Here is a 17,815-nt window from a genome sequence, read left to right on the forward strand (position 1 = left end):
AATCTAAAGAAAGATGTAGGCACTAACATTTTTTAAAAGGCAATATTCTCATAAGAAATACTCTAACAGATACTGTGGGACAATAATAAAAATCTAATTCTGGTTACAGGGATTTGCAGTAATTTCAAATCTGCCTTTTTCTGTGTTATAGTTTCCACATGACATATCAGCATTTTCTCAACTGTGTCTCTGGTCGAATATGTTTGAGAAACAGCACATGAGGTTATCAACTACTACTTAGTGATACTGTGTTCACAATAGCATGTTAAAGAGTCTAAGAGGCCCAAAATAAATAAATCTGCTTTACTAAAATACTTAAACATGCAACTTTTCTTTACAAGGCATCATTAACATTGTTTGGAACTAGGGTTCTATGGAATATACTTTAGGAAACACTGTATTTATGACTTTGCATATTTTGCTCATGAATTCTTTACTAGGATTCTTTTGCTCTCCATTAATTTCTCTTGTTTCTTTTTACAGTTAAGAAGCATCTAGTCTTTTTACAGTTAAAAAGTATCTAGAATAAATTCAACCTTGAATATAGGTATGAAGAAAAAATACAATCTAGCCTGGATACCATGTATGTAATAACAAAGAATTGGCTGTTCTGTTAGAAATCATCCAGATCTGGATAGATAAAATTATCTTTGAACAAACAGTATGCTAAAGTCTGGCCTCCACATATCATTGAAATTAAGCCGAATCCTGCAAGTAATGAAAGGAAGTTTTGGTTAACTACTAATAATGAATAATTCATTGGTGAGATTATGAATAAGAACAATCATCATGACTAAAATAATGTTCCTGAAACTGACACAGCATTTGCAATAGAGGAGTTTATAGATTCAGCTAAAAGAGAGTAGGTATGTATTCTGCGCTGGTAAATTATTGAAATTCAAAACTTCCTTCAGGGAATAGGTGCGTGGTTCTGTCAAATTAATGGTAAGGAGCTCTTAAAACTCAGAAATTCAAAGACAACAGAGTCAAAGCACATGCCAAGGAATTTACAGTTCTCAATTCTTTTAGTTCATGTGACCTGCAATTTGTTTGTGTTGTTGCTATTTTAAAATATTCTTTATAAGGTATTTCCCCCCTCTAATTGTAAAAGAAAAATGTGCTTACTAATGTGGAAACTATTTTTGAGTATAGAAAAGATTTTGAACACAAGAATTCCACTTACCTGAGCTATTTGGTTTTATGAAAATGCCTTTAGCTCTGATTTCATTGGCCTGATGATTCTTGTTTGTTTTAAAATATGAATCTAGCCTTACAGGGCTTCCATAAATCTGTTGTTCCTTGCAAGGCAGTAACTCCATAACTCCCATGAAAAGTAAAAGTCCCTGAGGTAAGAGCCCTTTGTGAATCAGAGGCCTGGCAGCACCACACAACTTCCCCACACAAAGACACACATCCAGTGTGAGACCACAGGATAGAATTGCCAAGATGTTTAGCCACTATTCTCTTACTTTTAAATTGTTAATGCAAAGAAAAACCAAAGAAGGCTACCTTGGACATCATTGGGCAACTGTCCTCTGAGGAATCCAAACTTGATTATTGAAACTGAAATCATTACCCAATTATTTTAGCAAATTCTATTAGTTCTTTCATTATGCCAAAGTTGACTTTCCTTGTCATCAGGGTTGCATTTGATATGTGACTAAGTTGGCTAGGCCTCAATGAATTTTATAGTATTGTGAATAAAATCCCCAGAGAGAAGTTCTTATTTTCCATAGAGACAAGATGATTTCCACTTGGGCTCATTAAAGTATTTCTTTCGGTATCATATTTTCTGATTTATTAAAAATTGACATCTTGGGAAGGTTTATGCAAAATAAAACATCTACTTTCTACAAGTGTTTTCTGTATGCACTAAACAATATTGGAGAATTATGGATATGCAAGGTAAGCAGAGAATTAAACTTGAGGGAAGAGGGTTAGTAAATAATATAAATAATACTGGTACTAAAAGTAGATAACTTTAGGAGAAAGAATGTGGTAAAGTGCTGCATTTCCATTTCTCATTGATAAACATGACAATAATTAGATAACAACTATTGCCAAGCTTACTGAAAAGAGAAAATCTAAAAATATTTTGAGGCCAGTGTCTGGCTTAAAGAAAAAGCTTTAGAGAAGTCTACTTTTACTTGGCTAATTTTCTTACTACATATGTGACTGATGAATTCAGTTGTTCAATTGGTGGATAAAAAAATTAATGAGATAAAATAGTTTTCCTTCTTCTGTACTACTATAAAGACTATATTATCATTCATGGAGAAAGATAACTAAAAGAATATGTCACAAATATATATCCAATGTTTTATCCTCTATAATTTTAGAATGATAAAACCATTGAGTAATCTTCTGGTCCAATTATCTGACCCCCATAAAAATATTTTTATGCCACTAGTTTATTTATAAATATATATTTATATTAAATAAGTATCATATATATGTATAATATATATGTATATAATATATATCTATATCTAATCTCTCTCTCTATATATATACCTAAAGCAGCCCACCAATGTGATGTCAAGGGGAATTCCAGCATAACTGCAATAGAAAAGAAAAAGGCCTTGTTCATTTTTGAAATACAATCATGAAGAAATACTTGTTTGGTCAAATCATATCTTCATAACAAAGAGAAATCTTGTCTATATTCATGAAATCAAGTAGCACCAAAGTGGTACTTAAGTCATTGTCTAAAAAGGTCATTTGTTAAGTCAAGTATTTGAAACTCCTCTCCTAGGAATGATGTCATGATCTGTCAGATTCTCAGGTCAAATTCATACAGTCGACTTGAAGTAATATGCAGCAGAAATGATCCTAAAACTGTTTTGAATCCTCAGTGCCTGGCTCTCTGGAGTTCTGGGTGACTTTCCGCTGAAAGATCTATTGAGCAATATTTTTAAAGTGTTTTCTATGTGCCATGTGTTGGATGATTAACTTGTAACTTTTCTGGATCCAGAAAACCTATTGTCTGAAGGCTGAGACCCTGAAGACTGAGCCACCGTATGCTCCAAAATCTTTATTGCAAATATCCTATGACTGTCTTCCAGGAATACTTAAGCCCCAAAATAAAATAGAGAATTTGAGATGGGCTTCACGGGTCCTCCAAGTTACTAAAAGAGTTTGTATCTGAGGAAACTGATGCTAGGAGATTGATGTACTGGCATTTTCTAATAGCACTGAGGCTGAGACATAGCAATTCATTTTGAAATTGTGCGTTCGTAAGTCGGAGACTGATTATACCCATCGATAGATCAGAGCACTGAAAATATGAGTGATATTTAAGCAGTTACATAGTAGTTAAACAGAATTTCCTGCAGCAAGAGGACAGCCCATGGTTTCCAGAGAAAACAAGAGTTAACTCCTAAGTCCTCTTGGGACCTGTGGGAATTTCAGTGCTCTCTTCCTTCAATATGAAGACCAGTTAAATCAGGAGCATGGAGTCAAGCATCCTTCAGTGCATCTTTTCTTCTGGATTTAGGCAAGAGTTTGAGGGATTTCAGTGAGGATAACTTCACATCAAAACTGGTTATTCTCATGTAATTAGAGTTGAGAATCATTTATGTAGCTCAGTGGTAAATAATCCACCTTCAATGAAGGATGCGTGGGTTTGATCCCTGGGCCAGGAAGATAACTTGGAGAAGGAAATGGCAACCCACTCCAGTATTCTTGCCTGGGAAATTCCATGGACAGAAGAGCCTGGTGGACTACAGTTGATGGGACCACAAAGAGTCAGTCATGACTGAGCAACTAAACATAAGTAGTTAATAAATAATAATAACATTGAATTATAACTTGTGGTTGATTACCACTCATGCTTTTACTAATGTGTTTCTCTTTAATAATGGAAGGCAGTAAGAAATAAAAAGTTATAAGGGAAGAGTAAACCTTGAATAAATGGATGAAGGAATGGATAAAATTACCTTTACTCAGTAATTATAGGCCAAACACCATGTCAGACAACTTCTCTCACACAAGCTTCACAAGATACCACCCTATTTGTAGATGAGGCAATTATGTCTAACAATATAAATGATGTTATATCTTGCCTCAGACAAACATCTGACAGAAAGTTAGGACTGGAATTTGAATCTGTTTTATTCAAACTCCAAAGCTCACAGGTAGAAATAAAAACCCTTTAGTCTTAGAACCTGATGGTGGTAGTGGTTTCGTCGATAAGTTGTGTTTGACTCTTGAGACCCCGTGGGCTGTAGCCCACCAGGCTCCTATGCCCTTGGGATTTCCTAGGCAAGAATATTGGAGCAGGTTGCCATTTCCTCCTCCAGGAGATCTTCCCTACCTAGGGACTGAACCTGTGTCTCCTGCATTGGCAAGCAGATTCTTTATCCTTGAGCCACAAGGGAAGTCATATTTTTGTTAAAATAATCATTAGGAAGTTTGCAAGCCTGCAAGTACAGATTTCCTCAGGCCCTAGCTCCCAGTCTTTGGCCAATATCTGCTTCAAGAAAGGATTTGGAGAGAAAGAATTCTAACAGCGGCAAACCCTTTACAACTGATAACAAGTTGAATGGGAGCAACTGATAAAAAGTTGAATGGGAGATAATAGGAAACTGCTACATTTCAATACCCTCTTCCAACAACACAAGAGAAGACTCTACACATGGGCATCACCAGATGGTCAACACTGAAATCAGATTGATTATATTCTTTGCAGCCAAAGATGGAGAAGCTCTATACAGTCAGCAAAAACAAGACTGGGAGCTGACTGTGGCTCAGATCATGAACTCCTTATTGCCAAATTCAAACTTAAAGTGCAGAAAGTAGGGAAAACCACTAGACCATTCAGATATGACCTAAATCAAATCCCTTATGATTATACAGTGGAAGTGAGAAGTAGATTTAAGGGACTAGATCTGATAGATAGAGTGTCTGATGAACTATGGATGGAGGTTCATGACATTGCACAGGAGACAGGGATAAAGACCATCCCCATGAAAAAGAAATGCAAAAAAGCCAAATGGCTGTCTGAGGAGGCCTTACAAATAGCTGTGAAAAGAAGAGAAGTGAAAAGCAAACGAGAAAAGTAAAGATACACCCATTTGAATGCAGAGTTCTAAAGAATAGCAAGGAGAGATAAGAAAGCCTTCCCCAGTGATCAATGCAAAGAAATAGAGGAAAACAACAGAATGGGAAAGACTAGAGATCACTTCAAGAAAATTAGAGATACCACAGGAACATTTCATGCAAAGATGGGCTCGATAAAGGACAGAAACGGTGCAAACCTAACAGAAGCAGAAGATATTAAGAAGAGGTGGCAAAAATACACAGGAGAACTGTACAAAAAAGATTTTCACAACCCAGATAATCACGATGGTGTGATCCCTCACCTAGAGCCAGACATCCTGGAATGTGAAGTCAAGTGGGCCTTAGAAAGCATCACTACAAACAAAGCTGGTGGAGGTGATGGAATTCCAGTTGAACTATTTCAAATCCTAAAAGATGATGCTGTGAAAGTGCTGCACTCAATATGCCAGCAAATTTGGAAAACTCAGCAGTGGCCACAGGACTGGAAAAGGGGAGTTTTCATTCCAATCCCAAAGAAAGGCAATGCCAAAGAGTGCTCAAACTACTGCACAATTGCACTCATCTCACACGCTAGTAAGGTAATGCTCAAAATTCTCCTAGCTAGGCTTCAGCAATACGTGAACCGTGAATTTCCAGATGTTCAAGCTGGTTTTAGAAAAGGCAGAGGAACCAGAGATCAAATTGCCAACATTCACTGGATCATGGAAAAAGCGAGAGAGTTCCAGAAAAACATCTATTTCTGCTTTATTGACTAAGCCAAAGCCTTTGACTGTGTGGATCACAAAAAACTGTGGAAAGTTCTGAAAGAGATGGGAATACCAGACCACCTGACCTGCCTCTTGAGAAACCTGTATGCAGGTCAGGAAGCAACAGTTAGAACTGGACATGGAACAACAGACTGGTTCCAAATAGGAAAAGGAGTTCGTCAAGGCTGTATATTGTCACCCTGCTTATTTAATTTATATGCAGAGTACATCATGAGAAATACTGGGCTGGAAGAAGCACAAGCTGGAATCAAGATTGCCAGGAGAAATATCAATAACCTCAGATATGCAGATGACACCACCCTTATGGCAGAAAGTGAAGAGGAACTAAAAAGCCTCTTGATGAAAGTGAAAGAGGAGAGTGGAAAAGTTGGCTTAAAGCTCAACATTCAGAAAACTAAGATCATGGCATCTGGTCCCATCACTTCATGGCAGATAGATGGGGAAATAGTGGAAACAGTGTCAGACTTTATTTTGGGGGGCTCCAAAATCACTGCAGGTGGTGATTGCAGCCATAAAATTAAAAGACACTTACTGCCTGGAAGGAAAGTTATGACCAACCTGCTGCTGCTGCTAAGTCGCTTCAGTCGTGTCCGACTCTGTGTGACCCCATAGACTGCAGCCCACCAGGCTCCCCCATCCCTGGGATTCTCCAGGCAAGAACACTGGAGTGGCTTGCCATTTCCTTCTCCAATGCATGAAAGTGAAAAGTGAAAGTGATGTCGCTCAGTCGTGTCCGACTCCCAGAGACCCCATGGACTGCAGCCTACCAGCCTCCTCTGTCAGTGGGATTTTCCAGGCAAGAGTACTGGAGTGGGGTGCCATTGCCTTCTCCAATGACCAACCTAGATAGCATATTAAAAAGCAGAGATATTACTTTGCCAACAAAGGTCCATCTAGTCAAGGCTATGGTTGTTCCACTGGTCATGTATGGATGTGAGAGCTGGACTGTGAAGAAATCTGAGTGCCGAAGAATTGATGCTTTTGAACTGTGGTGTTGGAGAAGACTCTTGAGAGTTCCCTGGACTGCAAGGAAGTCCAACCAGTCCATCCTAAAGGAGATCAGTCCTGGGTGTTCATTGGAAGGACTGATGCTGAAGCTAAAACTCCAGTACTTTGGCCACCTCATGTGAAGAGTTGACTCATTGGAAAAGACTCTGATGCTGGGAAAGATTGAAGGCAGGAGAAGAAGGGGACGACAGAGGATGAGATGGCTGGATGGCATCACCGACTCGATGGATATGAGTTTGAGTGAACTCCGGGAGCTGGTGATGGACAGGGAGGCCTAGTGTGCTGCGATTCATGGGGTCGCAGAGAGTCGGTGCCAGCAACTGAGCAACTGAACTGAACTGAACATTTCAATACAGTTTTGAATTGGACAATGTATCTAATCAAAACCTCTCTGAGGAAATGGTAGAGGAACTTGATGGGGGAGAAGGAGTGAGGGAGGTGATGAAGAACTTTTATCATCAGTTTTTATTATTTCTCCATCAGAGGACACTATGCATACAACAAAGTTTTACTCTTATGTATCGATTTAGGTACAATATCCAGATTGAATACATTTTGTTTCCTTTATTTTAGTTTGCTTACCAGTTGAAGTGATGGCAACATGAAGGATAGTTACTGAAATACCATAATCCCAAACCCACTCTTCCACTACCAGAACGAAAAGTAATCCACAAACAAAGTAGGTGACTTCTGTTGAGACTAAAAGAACTGCAAATAAAAGGAAGAATAGAATTATTGGGAATTAGAGCAATTAATAATTCTAAAACACAATGAGTAACAGGACCACCACAACTTATTCTGCAAAAAAAATTTTTGTAAGAAACTTTTAACATTCCATCTCTTAACATTCCTCAAATTTGAATAAGAACTTTAAAAATATTCCATCTCTTAATAATTGTTGGACTTATAGAGAAATAACAGTAGATAATTTCTGTTTTATATTCTTTATATTTAGCATTTTAGAAGGTAAAATACAATAAAGAAAAGTTACAATGTAACAAATCTGTAACTAGATTTCAAATCTCATTTGAAGATATATTAAAAACTAATGAAAAATTCAGCTCTGGATTTTCAGAAAAAAAAAATGTTAATAGTTTATTGAACAATAATGTTTCTTTAGTACCAGTTATTGCCTAACTTGGAAATGAGTTCCTTTGTGTCTTTGTAATAAAAGGGTATGTTCAGATAGTCATCTGGGAAACATAATGGATAACCATGGATGAAAGAATGTCTCATAAATGACTTGTGTGGATGGAGGTACATTTCTAACTCCAGAATGCCTTTTCAGAGTGCTTTCCCTGAACATACATAAACAGCTAGTTATTCCTAGGTCAGTACCATAAATCTCTAAAAGCCTTGAATATGTGAAGAGTCAACCTTTGCCTTTTTCCTTGATATAGATCTTACATTGTGGTGGTTCCAAAGATGAGATTCATCAAACTTTAAAATGAAAATACATGTGACATGCCACCAAGGTTCCTTTGTAATGATATCAATTTCCATAAAAGTTACCTTTCTTTTAAAACACAGAAAATGATAGGTATGCTCATATAAATAATTAACGAATTGATCAGTCCAGTCAGGCTATTTTACTTTTTTTTTACTTTCAAAGCTAAAATTACAATAGTCACATGATCTGTTATTGTGCAGAAGTAATTTATTAACAGACATGCCAGCCCTTGCCTAGTGGGTCAGCAAGACATGAAATAAGTAAGCAAGTCTCAGGTGCTAGCCTTTCAAAAGACCTCACACTTATTCCTCTTCAATTCTACTTCATTCAACTCAACAGATTTCTGAAATTGAATGGAGAACTCCTACTAGCTCCTTTTCTATTGTATGGAATTACAATTATAGCAAGTCCTGATCTCCAGGATTCAAGGCTGTAGAAGGAGCTATACAGTGGTATCGTATTGCCATTAGATTTCCCATCACATCTCCATTTCTGCCTTCACTAGTGGCTCACGGAGCCTCCATGTTACTATAAGGAAAAAGAAATGCTTCTTTTATCAGTATTTACAGATTTTACAAGTTAACTTGCAGCTGCTTAGAGACAGTGATTTCAGTCTTGAACAAACTGTATTTACATATATTGATAGAGGAGGATTGTGCTTTGTCTATGATATGAGACAGCATGATTTAAAGGAAGTCATACAAAATTTGAAGTCAGGATACCAGTGTTCTAGTCTCACCTTATAGCTTAAGAGTGCTATGACCTTGAGTAGGATTATAACGTCTAGGTCAGTCTAATTATTCCTTGATAAATTGGGAAATGGATTACTATCATATCTATCTCAAAAACTGTTCAGAGGATTTTATTTTAAAACGAAAACAGTTTATAATCCAATCTCTATGATGCAAGGGAAAGATGTTAGTAGTCAAATGTCTCAATTGAGCTCACACTTTTCAGTGTCCTTGCTAAGCCTGATCTCCTAGGTAACAAAACTGTTGAAACAGACAAGAGCCTGACCCTCAATACATGCTCAAGGCTCTGAGATTACTCTTACATTTTATCTCTGAGATTAAACAAGTCTGGATTCTCAAAGCAATAACTTTCAAGAGTTATGACACTTATCTCTCCAAGCCCCAAACTAAAGATCTAATAGGCTAAGGGTTTATTGATATCTTTGTACAAATGTTAGTTGTTTTTTGAGAGAACAATGTTGACTGTGCGTGGCATTCTGAGGATTTTCACTAATCTCTGCTATGTCAAAACACAGCTTTCTCCAATAAGCCTGTGTCATTGTCCTATCTATCACTAACCATCTCAAACGCAAGAATTAAATAACAGTTGGATTTTAAATCTCTTTCTCTACCCCAAACACACAACCCATATATAACTCTTGCTTGTGACTATTTCTTTATCATTTGTGGGTCAGCTTGGAAGAAAAAGTTAATTCAATCTTCAACAGGGAAATGTGTGAAGTGGAAGTTAAGATAGAATGTTAGAACTTGTATCTCATTTGAATGAAAGTTTCTTGTCCTAAGATATCTTTGTCTATCCCAAATTGAATCAATAATGGCACGAAAAAAGGTTACCCATTTGAAGAGGCTGTTCTGAATCTTTTAGTTTAAATTCAGTAGTTCTAGCTGACCAAGTTTCCTATACAAGTCACATTTGGCTTCAGACAATTTTTGTATATTTGCATATTCGTTCCAAAAAAAGATGTCCAGTGGTTTTCTAAAGAACTGGATTGTTTGAAGAATCCACAATTCATTTTTTTTTAATGTGGGAAGAAATTTAACAGAATGTTAAGAATAATTATTTCAACAAAAATAGTAAGTTTAAAAGAGATAAAAAAATTTGCCTACTATATTCTTTCTTATCATTTTTCCTTTGCAACAAGTTATACACTATTTTTGGGAAGGAAAAAAATCAAACTAAGCAGAAATGTACAAAGCAGAAAATGAAAGTCCTCTGTCATTCCAGCTGGGAGATAACAGTTTGTTGCATAATTTTCCAGATTTCTTACCACTGACATGATGTATTTTACTCTATTCTACAAAAATGAATAATTATACTATAAAAACTCTTTTGTAGTCTTTATTTTCCATTTCATATGTCACAAATATCTTTCTACATCATTCCATTAAGCCATTTTTCTGCCTTTTCTTTGAAAAATATTTAATGCACAAAATTTTATCCATAATATCACTAAAATAAAAATTCATTTAGGAAAACTATCCTCTTATTTCATCCTATTCCATCTTTTAGCAATAGTCATTTTAAAAAAAATTGATGGCACTTTTCCACATTTTGGGAGTCAGATATAGGATACAGATGGCTGAGAAGAAGGCTTGATATTTTTAAAATTTTTTTAAAACAAAAACTATTTTGATTTTTGGAGGCATTTAGTTCACTAATTAACAAAGATTGGAAACTAAAGCCAGTTACCTTTATAATTTGTGTTGAGCCATGAAGGATTTGTTTTGAAATCAAATGGTGCCAGGACATCCAACTCATACACCCTGAGGATGTTACAAATGAAAATAGTTTACTCTGGAGGAGGTAGTTCATAAGGTTGCACATTAACATTTTGCACCTCAAGTGTTCCCATACAAGGACAAGTCAGCTTTAATCACTTTGTGGCACATTTGAAAACTGGCTGACTTGAATGGAAGCCAAATATATTCTTTATCCACACTGTCTTCTTTGTCCAATGAAGTCTGTTCTCCAAGTGGACTTCATTGTATTTGAGGTCTCAGCTGTAGTCTTGGAGGTCCCTTCCATCAAATGTGGGTGCAAAACCTCATACTGTGATGAGGGCATATGCTGGGAAGCAACGGAGCCCAGCTCTAATTCTGATGATGCTGTTAACTATGAACTTGGGCAGTTGCTTAACCTCTCTGAGCTTTCATTTCTTACCTGTACATTGAAGCAATTAATCTCTGAGGTCCCTTCCTGTTCTAAAATCTGAGTCTACATTCACATTAGACATAAGATGAGTCTACATTTTCATAGTAGACATAGAAGACAAAGTTACAGTTACTAAAGGGGAAAGGGTTGGAGAGGGATAAATTAGGAGCTTGGGATTAACAGATACATGCTACTACATATAAAATAAACAACAAGGACCTACTGTATAGCACAGGGAACTATATTCAATATCTTGTAATTATCTATATGGGAAAAAAAATCTGAATCACTTTGTTATACACCAGAAACTAACACAACATTGTAAACCAACTGTATATTAATACAAAAGTAAAATGATTTAAAATGAAAAAAAAAAAAAGAAAATTAAATCTGACTATAAACTCTGCATCTCCTACCATGCCCAAGTTTGTAGTTGTGTGCAACTGGTCAATCAATTACCTGCCTCCTGGGGCTTTAAGTTACTTCAAATTCCTCACCTTTGATTCACATTACAAACCCTTGGAATCCCATGCTCACAGAACTCTGACTATTCTAAGACCTTCAGTGCTCTAGGCACTGCCTCACCACCTCAAGTTCCAGGCAATAGCTGAAACCGTGTGTGAACGTACCAGACTCCTCCTCAGGGGGCTTGCCTGCAAGCAAGCTTTATAGCATCATTCCCACTGCAAAAGTCAATATAATCAATTCTGGGCATTGATTTGCACACTGAAATTGAAAAGTCCCAATTCCCTGCTTACACAATAAAATTCAATTGTATAAACAATCAATTTCTAGGAAATTCTTTGTAGCTATACATAATGTATTTCAAGGAAATCAATGTATTGGCAAGCAAATCTGTAAAGATAAAATCCAACTGTAACAAGACAAAGAAAAATTACCTAAAAAAAAAAAAAGCCTCACACTTAAAAATATCTTTAAAAATACATGTATTACTTGGTTCTCATGATAACTCTCTTTTGGATTATTACCTTCACTTGACAAATGAAGATAACTGAGGGAAAAGAAGCTCTCTGGCTTAGTCAGGATGATTCAGGAAGTTAGTGAGAACCTGGGCTGGAATGCAGATCTCCTGACTCTCAGTCTAAAGCTATTTCCAGTATGTAACAGAAAATATTTAAATTGGATGTAGATTATATCTAAATTCCCTTCTAGTTCAAAAGCCCTCTGATCTCTGATGCAACACCAGCCCAGGGAGTAATAACTTCACTTTCTTTCTATGATCATCCTCATAAGAGGAACAATCCTGCCTGGTTCTATTCATTTCATGATTGCTACTTGTATCATTTTCAAAGGTGACACGTTTGCTTACTTTCACTTTAAAAAAAAGACGAAGAAAATATACCATGGGAAAAAATCTGCACCCTTTATTCTATAAAGACACGTTGAGTGTTCTATGTGAACTTCTTTCGTGTTGTATCCGAACTTTTGAATTGTTTGAAGGTGACGTTATACTTACCCGAGCATCACACAGCACATGCCCAGAACCACGTAGTACACAGTGTAGAAAAGGATGGCACATATGAGAAGGTTCTGCCAAACAACCTGCAGAGAACACAGGGGTGAGCTCCAAGAGCCTGGGCTTTTCACATGGTTGTTGTTAAGGAGTCTGACAAGCAAAAGACGATGAATGACTGCTAGATCACATTGGCTAGCCTTGTTTCGCCTGGAGACCTATGGGGTGGAAGGACTTCAAACTACGCAATAGAAGTGTTGCCGACTAGAGAAGCTGGCGTAGTACATATCTGCCCCAAGGATTAATGCAGTACATAAACCCACACTACCTATCCATCATCTACCACAACAATATTTATGTTTTTACGTAATTACATAAATTTTACAAAATTTATGTTTTACAATAATGTGTCAATATTTATGTTTTTACCTGATGAAATGATTCTAAATCTCAGCTGCCATGATAGGAAAATACAAGAAAGGCTAAGAAATTTTTAAAAGTATAAACAAAAAAATTATACAACAATAGTTAAATTCCTGTGCTAGAATTTACAGAGCAATTGGCTAAAACACAATAGATGGTCCTGAGAAGGATTTTACCACCTGTGAGAGTTAAGAAGGAAGCACTGCAGATGAATGAGGAACAGATGGATTATTCAACAAATAGTGTTGTGAAAATTGTCTAACTTCTAGATTAAAAAAAAAAATCTCATTAGATTGCAGTCTTGTATAAAACACCAAAATAAACTTCAGATGGATTTAAGGTTTAAATGTCAAGAAGTATAACAGGAGAAAACATTTGCAACATATATCACAGGCAAAGGATTGATATCTGCAATATTTAAACACATTTGAATATAAAAGAGACAGACAAACCAATGAAAAAGGGACAAGGTATATAAATTGGCAGCTTATATGAATAAACATTTGAAAAGCCAATGAGCAATTGAAAATGTTTAGAGGACCTCATTATTGATCTTTTAAAATATATTCTTGTGAATATAGTAAAAATGTTAGCATTTCATATGGGATTTTTTTGGTGTGTTCTTTTCCTTTGGAATCTTTTAAGAAGTCATCTTGTTTACTCAACACTTTAACACTTTAGGATGGCTCTTTTCTCTGAATAACCGATCCACCAACTTGACCGAGTCTTTTAATTGGCTGGGTACAGAAGGAGCCCTCCTGTAGAGGCAAGAAGAGACAGTAGCACAGAGCCCATCACAACCAACTGGCTGAATTGATTATAGATTTACTAACAACTCACTTCTTTCAACTACTAAAACTAGGTGACCTCTTGGGCCTAAGAGGGCCATATGAAACCCAGGGTTCATATGAGACTCCAGGGTTTTGAGACCTTCAGAACCCTACCTCTCTCTCTCCCCACCCCATGTCATTCTTGGCCTCTCCTACCCTTTGCCTGTAGACTTCCCTTTGCTCATCAAATCCCTTCTCTTTCTGCCCACTTTTCTCAATCTCCCTTTGCTCTTCAATATTTCCCATTCTTTGTCTCCTGTTCTTTCTTCCTTCATGACCCTTCTTTTGTGTGTATTCATTCACTAAGTCATGTGTGACACTTTGTGACTCCATGGACTTCAGCAGGCTTCCCTGTCCTTCACTTTCTCCTTGAGTTTGCTCAAACTTATGTCCATTGAGTCAGTGATGCCATCCAACCATTTCATCCTCTCTTGCCCTCTTCTCTTCCTGCCCTCAATCTTTCCCAGCATCAGGGTCTTTTCTAATGAGTGAGCTTTTTGCATCAGGTGGCTAAAGTATTGGAGCTTCAGGATCAGTCCTTCCAGTGAATATTCAGGACTGATTTCCTTTAGGATTGACCGGTTTGATCTTCTTGCAGACTAAGGAACTCTCAAGAGTATTCTTCAGCACCACTGTTCAAAAGCATCAGTTCTTTGGTGCTCAGCCTTCTTTATGGTCTAGCTCTCACATTGGCACATGATTAATGGAAAAACCATATCTCTGACTATATGGACCCTTGTTGGCAAAGTGATGGATGTCTCTACTTTGTCTCATTTCTAGAGAAGATGACTTAGAGGTCAAGAGAAAATATGAAAGCTTCACCTGAGTTGAAGGTCCAGATACTGTTCCCACATTTAAGTTGGATCAATTCCTGCCCAGTTGTTGGGATGAGGATCTGCTGATGGAATATGAGTATTATGATAGGGAGCAACTTTGGGGCTTCTGCAGTCTTACAATTTTCTGAAAGGTCATATATCTTTGGATTTGCTTTACTCTTTATTCTATACATTAATTTATACATATAAATTTGCTTTTCTTTTAATTTGAGCATTAATAACCTCTAGTTGAAATATTTCTAGATGATTGTTTACTCAATTTCCATCCAAAAAAGAAATAATATGTAATCTCTATACTAATACATAGTCAAACATGAAACTTTTCTTATTTCTATGTTAATACTGAAATTTAAGTAACATTTTAATTTTTAAATATACTTATTTGCTATAGAATTTTGCTTTCATAATCCAAACAGAGGCTTGTGCTTCACACTTTGAAAACCCACAAATGCTAAAAATGTGTAAGATATCTGGAACTACTTCTTAATGAAATCATAATTTGTGAGAGAACATATTTATTGACAAATTTATAACGTATAGGTATACCTACTTTCCCCAACAAATTTATAAAACACTGCTTATCAATAGAATGGTATAATACACATTTTAAAACTGTTTTGTATGGAATATATTGAAAAACAAGGCACTCTTTTTGTAAATAACTATTTTTCCTGCCTGCATAATAAATCTAGATTTTTCAAATCATAATTTTCCTATAAACAAATTCTGTTGCCTCTAGTAATTTTTGCCCATAATCTTTTCTCTATACAGCCTACAAAAGTAACTTTCTAAAAGGCAATCAGACCATGACATTCCCATACTGGCTATCCTTCAATGGCCCCACACTGTCATCAGGATTCATTCATCCATTTTTTTCATTTGACAAATAGTCACTGGGCTGGGTGGCATTGCAAGATGAATTGAATGTGGTCCCAGGCATAAATACCCAGTGTAGCAGTGTTCATCAAATGTATGAATATCAGAACTCACATTGAGGCCCTGTTAAAACACATTTCTGGGCCCTACCCCCAGACTTTTTTATTCAGTAGTTTTAGGGTGGGCTCCAGGAATTTGCATTTCTAACAAGTTTCCAGGGGATGCTAGCACTGCTGCTTCTAAGACCAAGCTTTGAAGACTACTCATCTAGAGGCAAGACTGGGGGATGGCTATAATACAGACAGAAAAGCTGGCACTGAGGAGTGTACACAGCGCTATGGGGTTTCCCTTGTGGCTCAGCAGTAAAGAAACCACCTGAATGCCGGAAATCTGAGTTCAACCCCTGGGTCAGGAGGATCCCCTGGAGGAGGGCATCCAACTCATTCCAGAATTCTTGCCTAGAGAATCCCATGGACAGAGGCGGCTAACAGGCTACAGTCTAAAGTGTTGCAAAGAGTCTGACACAACTGAAGCAACTTAGCACGCATACACACACAGAGTGCTATGGAAATCCGAGGGAGACACAGGGGTTTGTGGAGGGTGGGGTGACAAGGAACATTTTTCCAGGGGTAAACATTCAACACTAACATTTACTGTAGGTTAACTGTGTATTTCCCTCATAGCTCAGTTGGTAAAAAATCCGCCTTAATGTAGGAAACCCTGGTTCGATTCCTGGGTCTGGAAGACCCCCTGGAGAAGGGATAGGCCTCCCACTCCAGTATTCTCAGGCTTACCTTGTGACTCAGCTGGTAAAGAATCCGCCTGCAATGCGGGAGACCTGGGTTCGATCCCTGGTTCGAGAAGATCCCTTGGAGAAGGGAAAGGCTACCCACTCCAGTATTCTGGTCTGGAGAATTCCATGGACTACACAGTCCACAGGGTCTCAAAGAGTCGGACACGACTAAGGGACTTAAAAAAAACAAAAAACAAAAAAACTGTGTACTTGGCACCGTCTATGCATTATCTCAAGCTTTCCAGGTGGCGCTAGTGGTAAAGAACCCACCTGCCAATGCAGGAGACGCAAGAGACATGGGGTTTGATTCCTGGGTTGGGAAGATTCCCTGGAGGAGGGAATGGCAACCCACTCCAGTATTCTTGCCTGGAGAATCCCACGGACAGAGGTGGGCTACAGTCCATTAGGTTGCAAAGAGCTGGACAAGCAACTGACTGAAGCAACTGAGCAGCACACATGGATTATCTCATGCCTGCATTATCTCATTTAATCCTCATACAAATTCAGAAAGATAAGTCTATTCATTTAGTCCAAGTCTATTATTATTAGAGAGAAGAACAATGAGGCTCAAAGAAGTCTAGTTAGTTTTCCAAAGCTTGTCAGTAAATTGCAGAGCTGTGATTCAAATTTTGCTAACTCTTAACCATTACGCTGGGGTGGAGGTCAGGGTTCTGCTCAAGGCAAAAGAAGTACTTGCAAAGATGTGCGGGGTGGTGGGGGGCAGAGGTGGTCAGAGAGTTTAAAGAGGATGTGGAATACATGTACACCCATGGCTGATTCATGTCAATGTATGGCAAAAACCACTACAATATTGTAAAGTAATTAGCCTCCAATTAAAATAAATAAATTTAAAAAAAAAATCATGAAGGGAATTTTATGCTTTGATAAAATTTCCAATGTCTCTGAAGGGAAGACTGTGAAAGATTTAAGAATAGTAGACTGGAAATGGCAACCCACTCCAGTATTCTTGCTTGGGAAATCCCATGGACAGAGGTGCCTGGTGGGCTACACAGTCCATGGGGTCACAAAGAGTCAGACATGACTTAGCAACTGAGCACAGTGTGGACTGGAGAGCAGCTAATAAGTAAGGAAAGCATAGAAAGAAATACTAACTTTGTGACATGATAGAGGTGTTAGCTAATGTGCTGGTGGTAATCATACTGCAGTATATAAACATATCAAATCAACTTTCTGTGCACCTTAAACTAACACAATGTTATATGCCAATTATATCTTGATTACAAATGCAAAGAATAAAATAAAGGGGTTTTTAATACTCTTGACCAGCAGTGGAGATGGAGAAGACAAATGTGAGGGCCAGTGAAGAAATAGAATCAACAAGTTGTGGGGGCTTAAGGGAGAGGGTCATTTGATTAACCTAATTCTGTCCAAT

The 17,815-nt window shown here is 37.4% G+C and overlaps 1 protein-coding gene across 1 annotated transcript; it reads right to left on the bottom strand.

Annotated features, from left to right (window-relative positions):
• Positions 1–6,442: 6,442 nt before the first annotated feature.
• TMEM244 (transmembrane protein 244) lies at positions 6,443–14,163 on the bottom strand. The gene is made up of 4 exons (XM_070795638.1): positions 14,074–14,163; positions 12,668–12,882; positions 10,729–10,802; positions 6,443–7,544 (listed from the first exon to the last, which is right to left on the bottom strand). Exons 1-4 carry the CDS (start codon positions 14,161–14,163, stop codon positions 7,363–7,365), a joined length of 561 nt encoding a protein of 186 aa, XP_070651739.1. The 3' UTR covers positions 6,443–7,362.
• Positions 14,164–17,815: the final 3,652 nt, after the last annotated feature.

Source organism: Bos indicus, chromosome 9, assembly GCF_029378745.1.
Source record: "Bos indicus isolate NIAB-ARS_2022 breed Sahiwal x Tharparkar chromosome 9, NIAB-ARS_B.indTharparkar_mat_pri_1.0, whole genome shotgun sequence".
In the NCBI taxonomy this organism is placed as follows: domain Eukaryota; kingdom Metazoa; phylum Chordata; class Mammalia; order Artiodactyla; family Bovidae; genus Bos; species Bos indicus.

Bases quoted from the DNA above. Each gene is read 5' to 3' on its own strand.
- TMEM244 (XM_070795638.1), bottom strand. From the start codon at position 14,163: ATGGGAAATATTGAAGAGCAAAGGGAGATTGAGAAAAGTGGGCAGAAA. The intron at 12,883-14,073 runs GTAGGAGAGGCC...TCCACCCCATAG, and splicing joins GGGAAGTCTACAGGCAAAGG to GTCTCCAGGCGAAACAAGGC. The intron at 7,545-10,728 runs GTAACTGGCTTT...TTTTATTTGCAG, and splicing joins GCTCAACACAAATTATAAAG to TTCTTTTAGTCTCAACAGAA.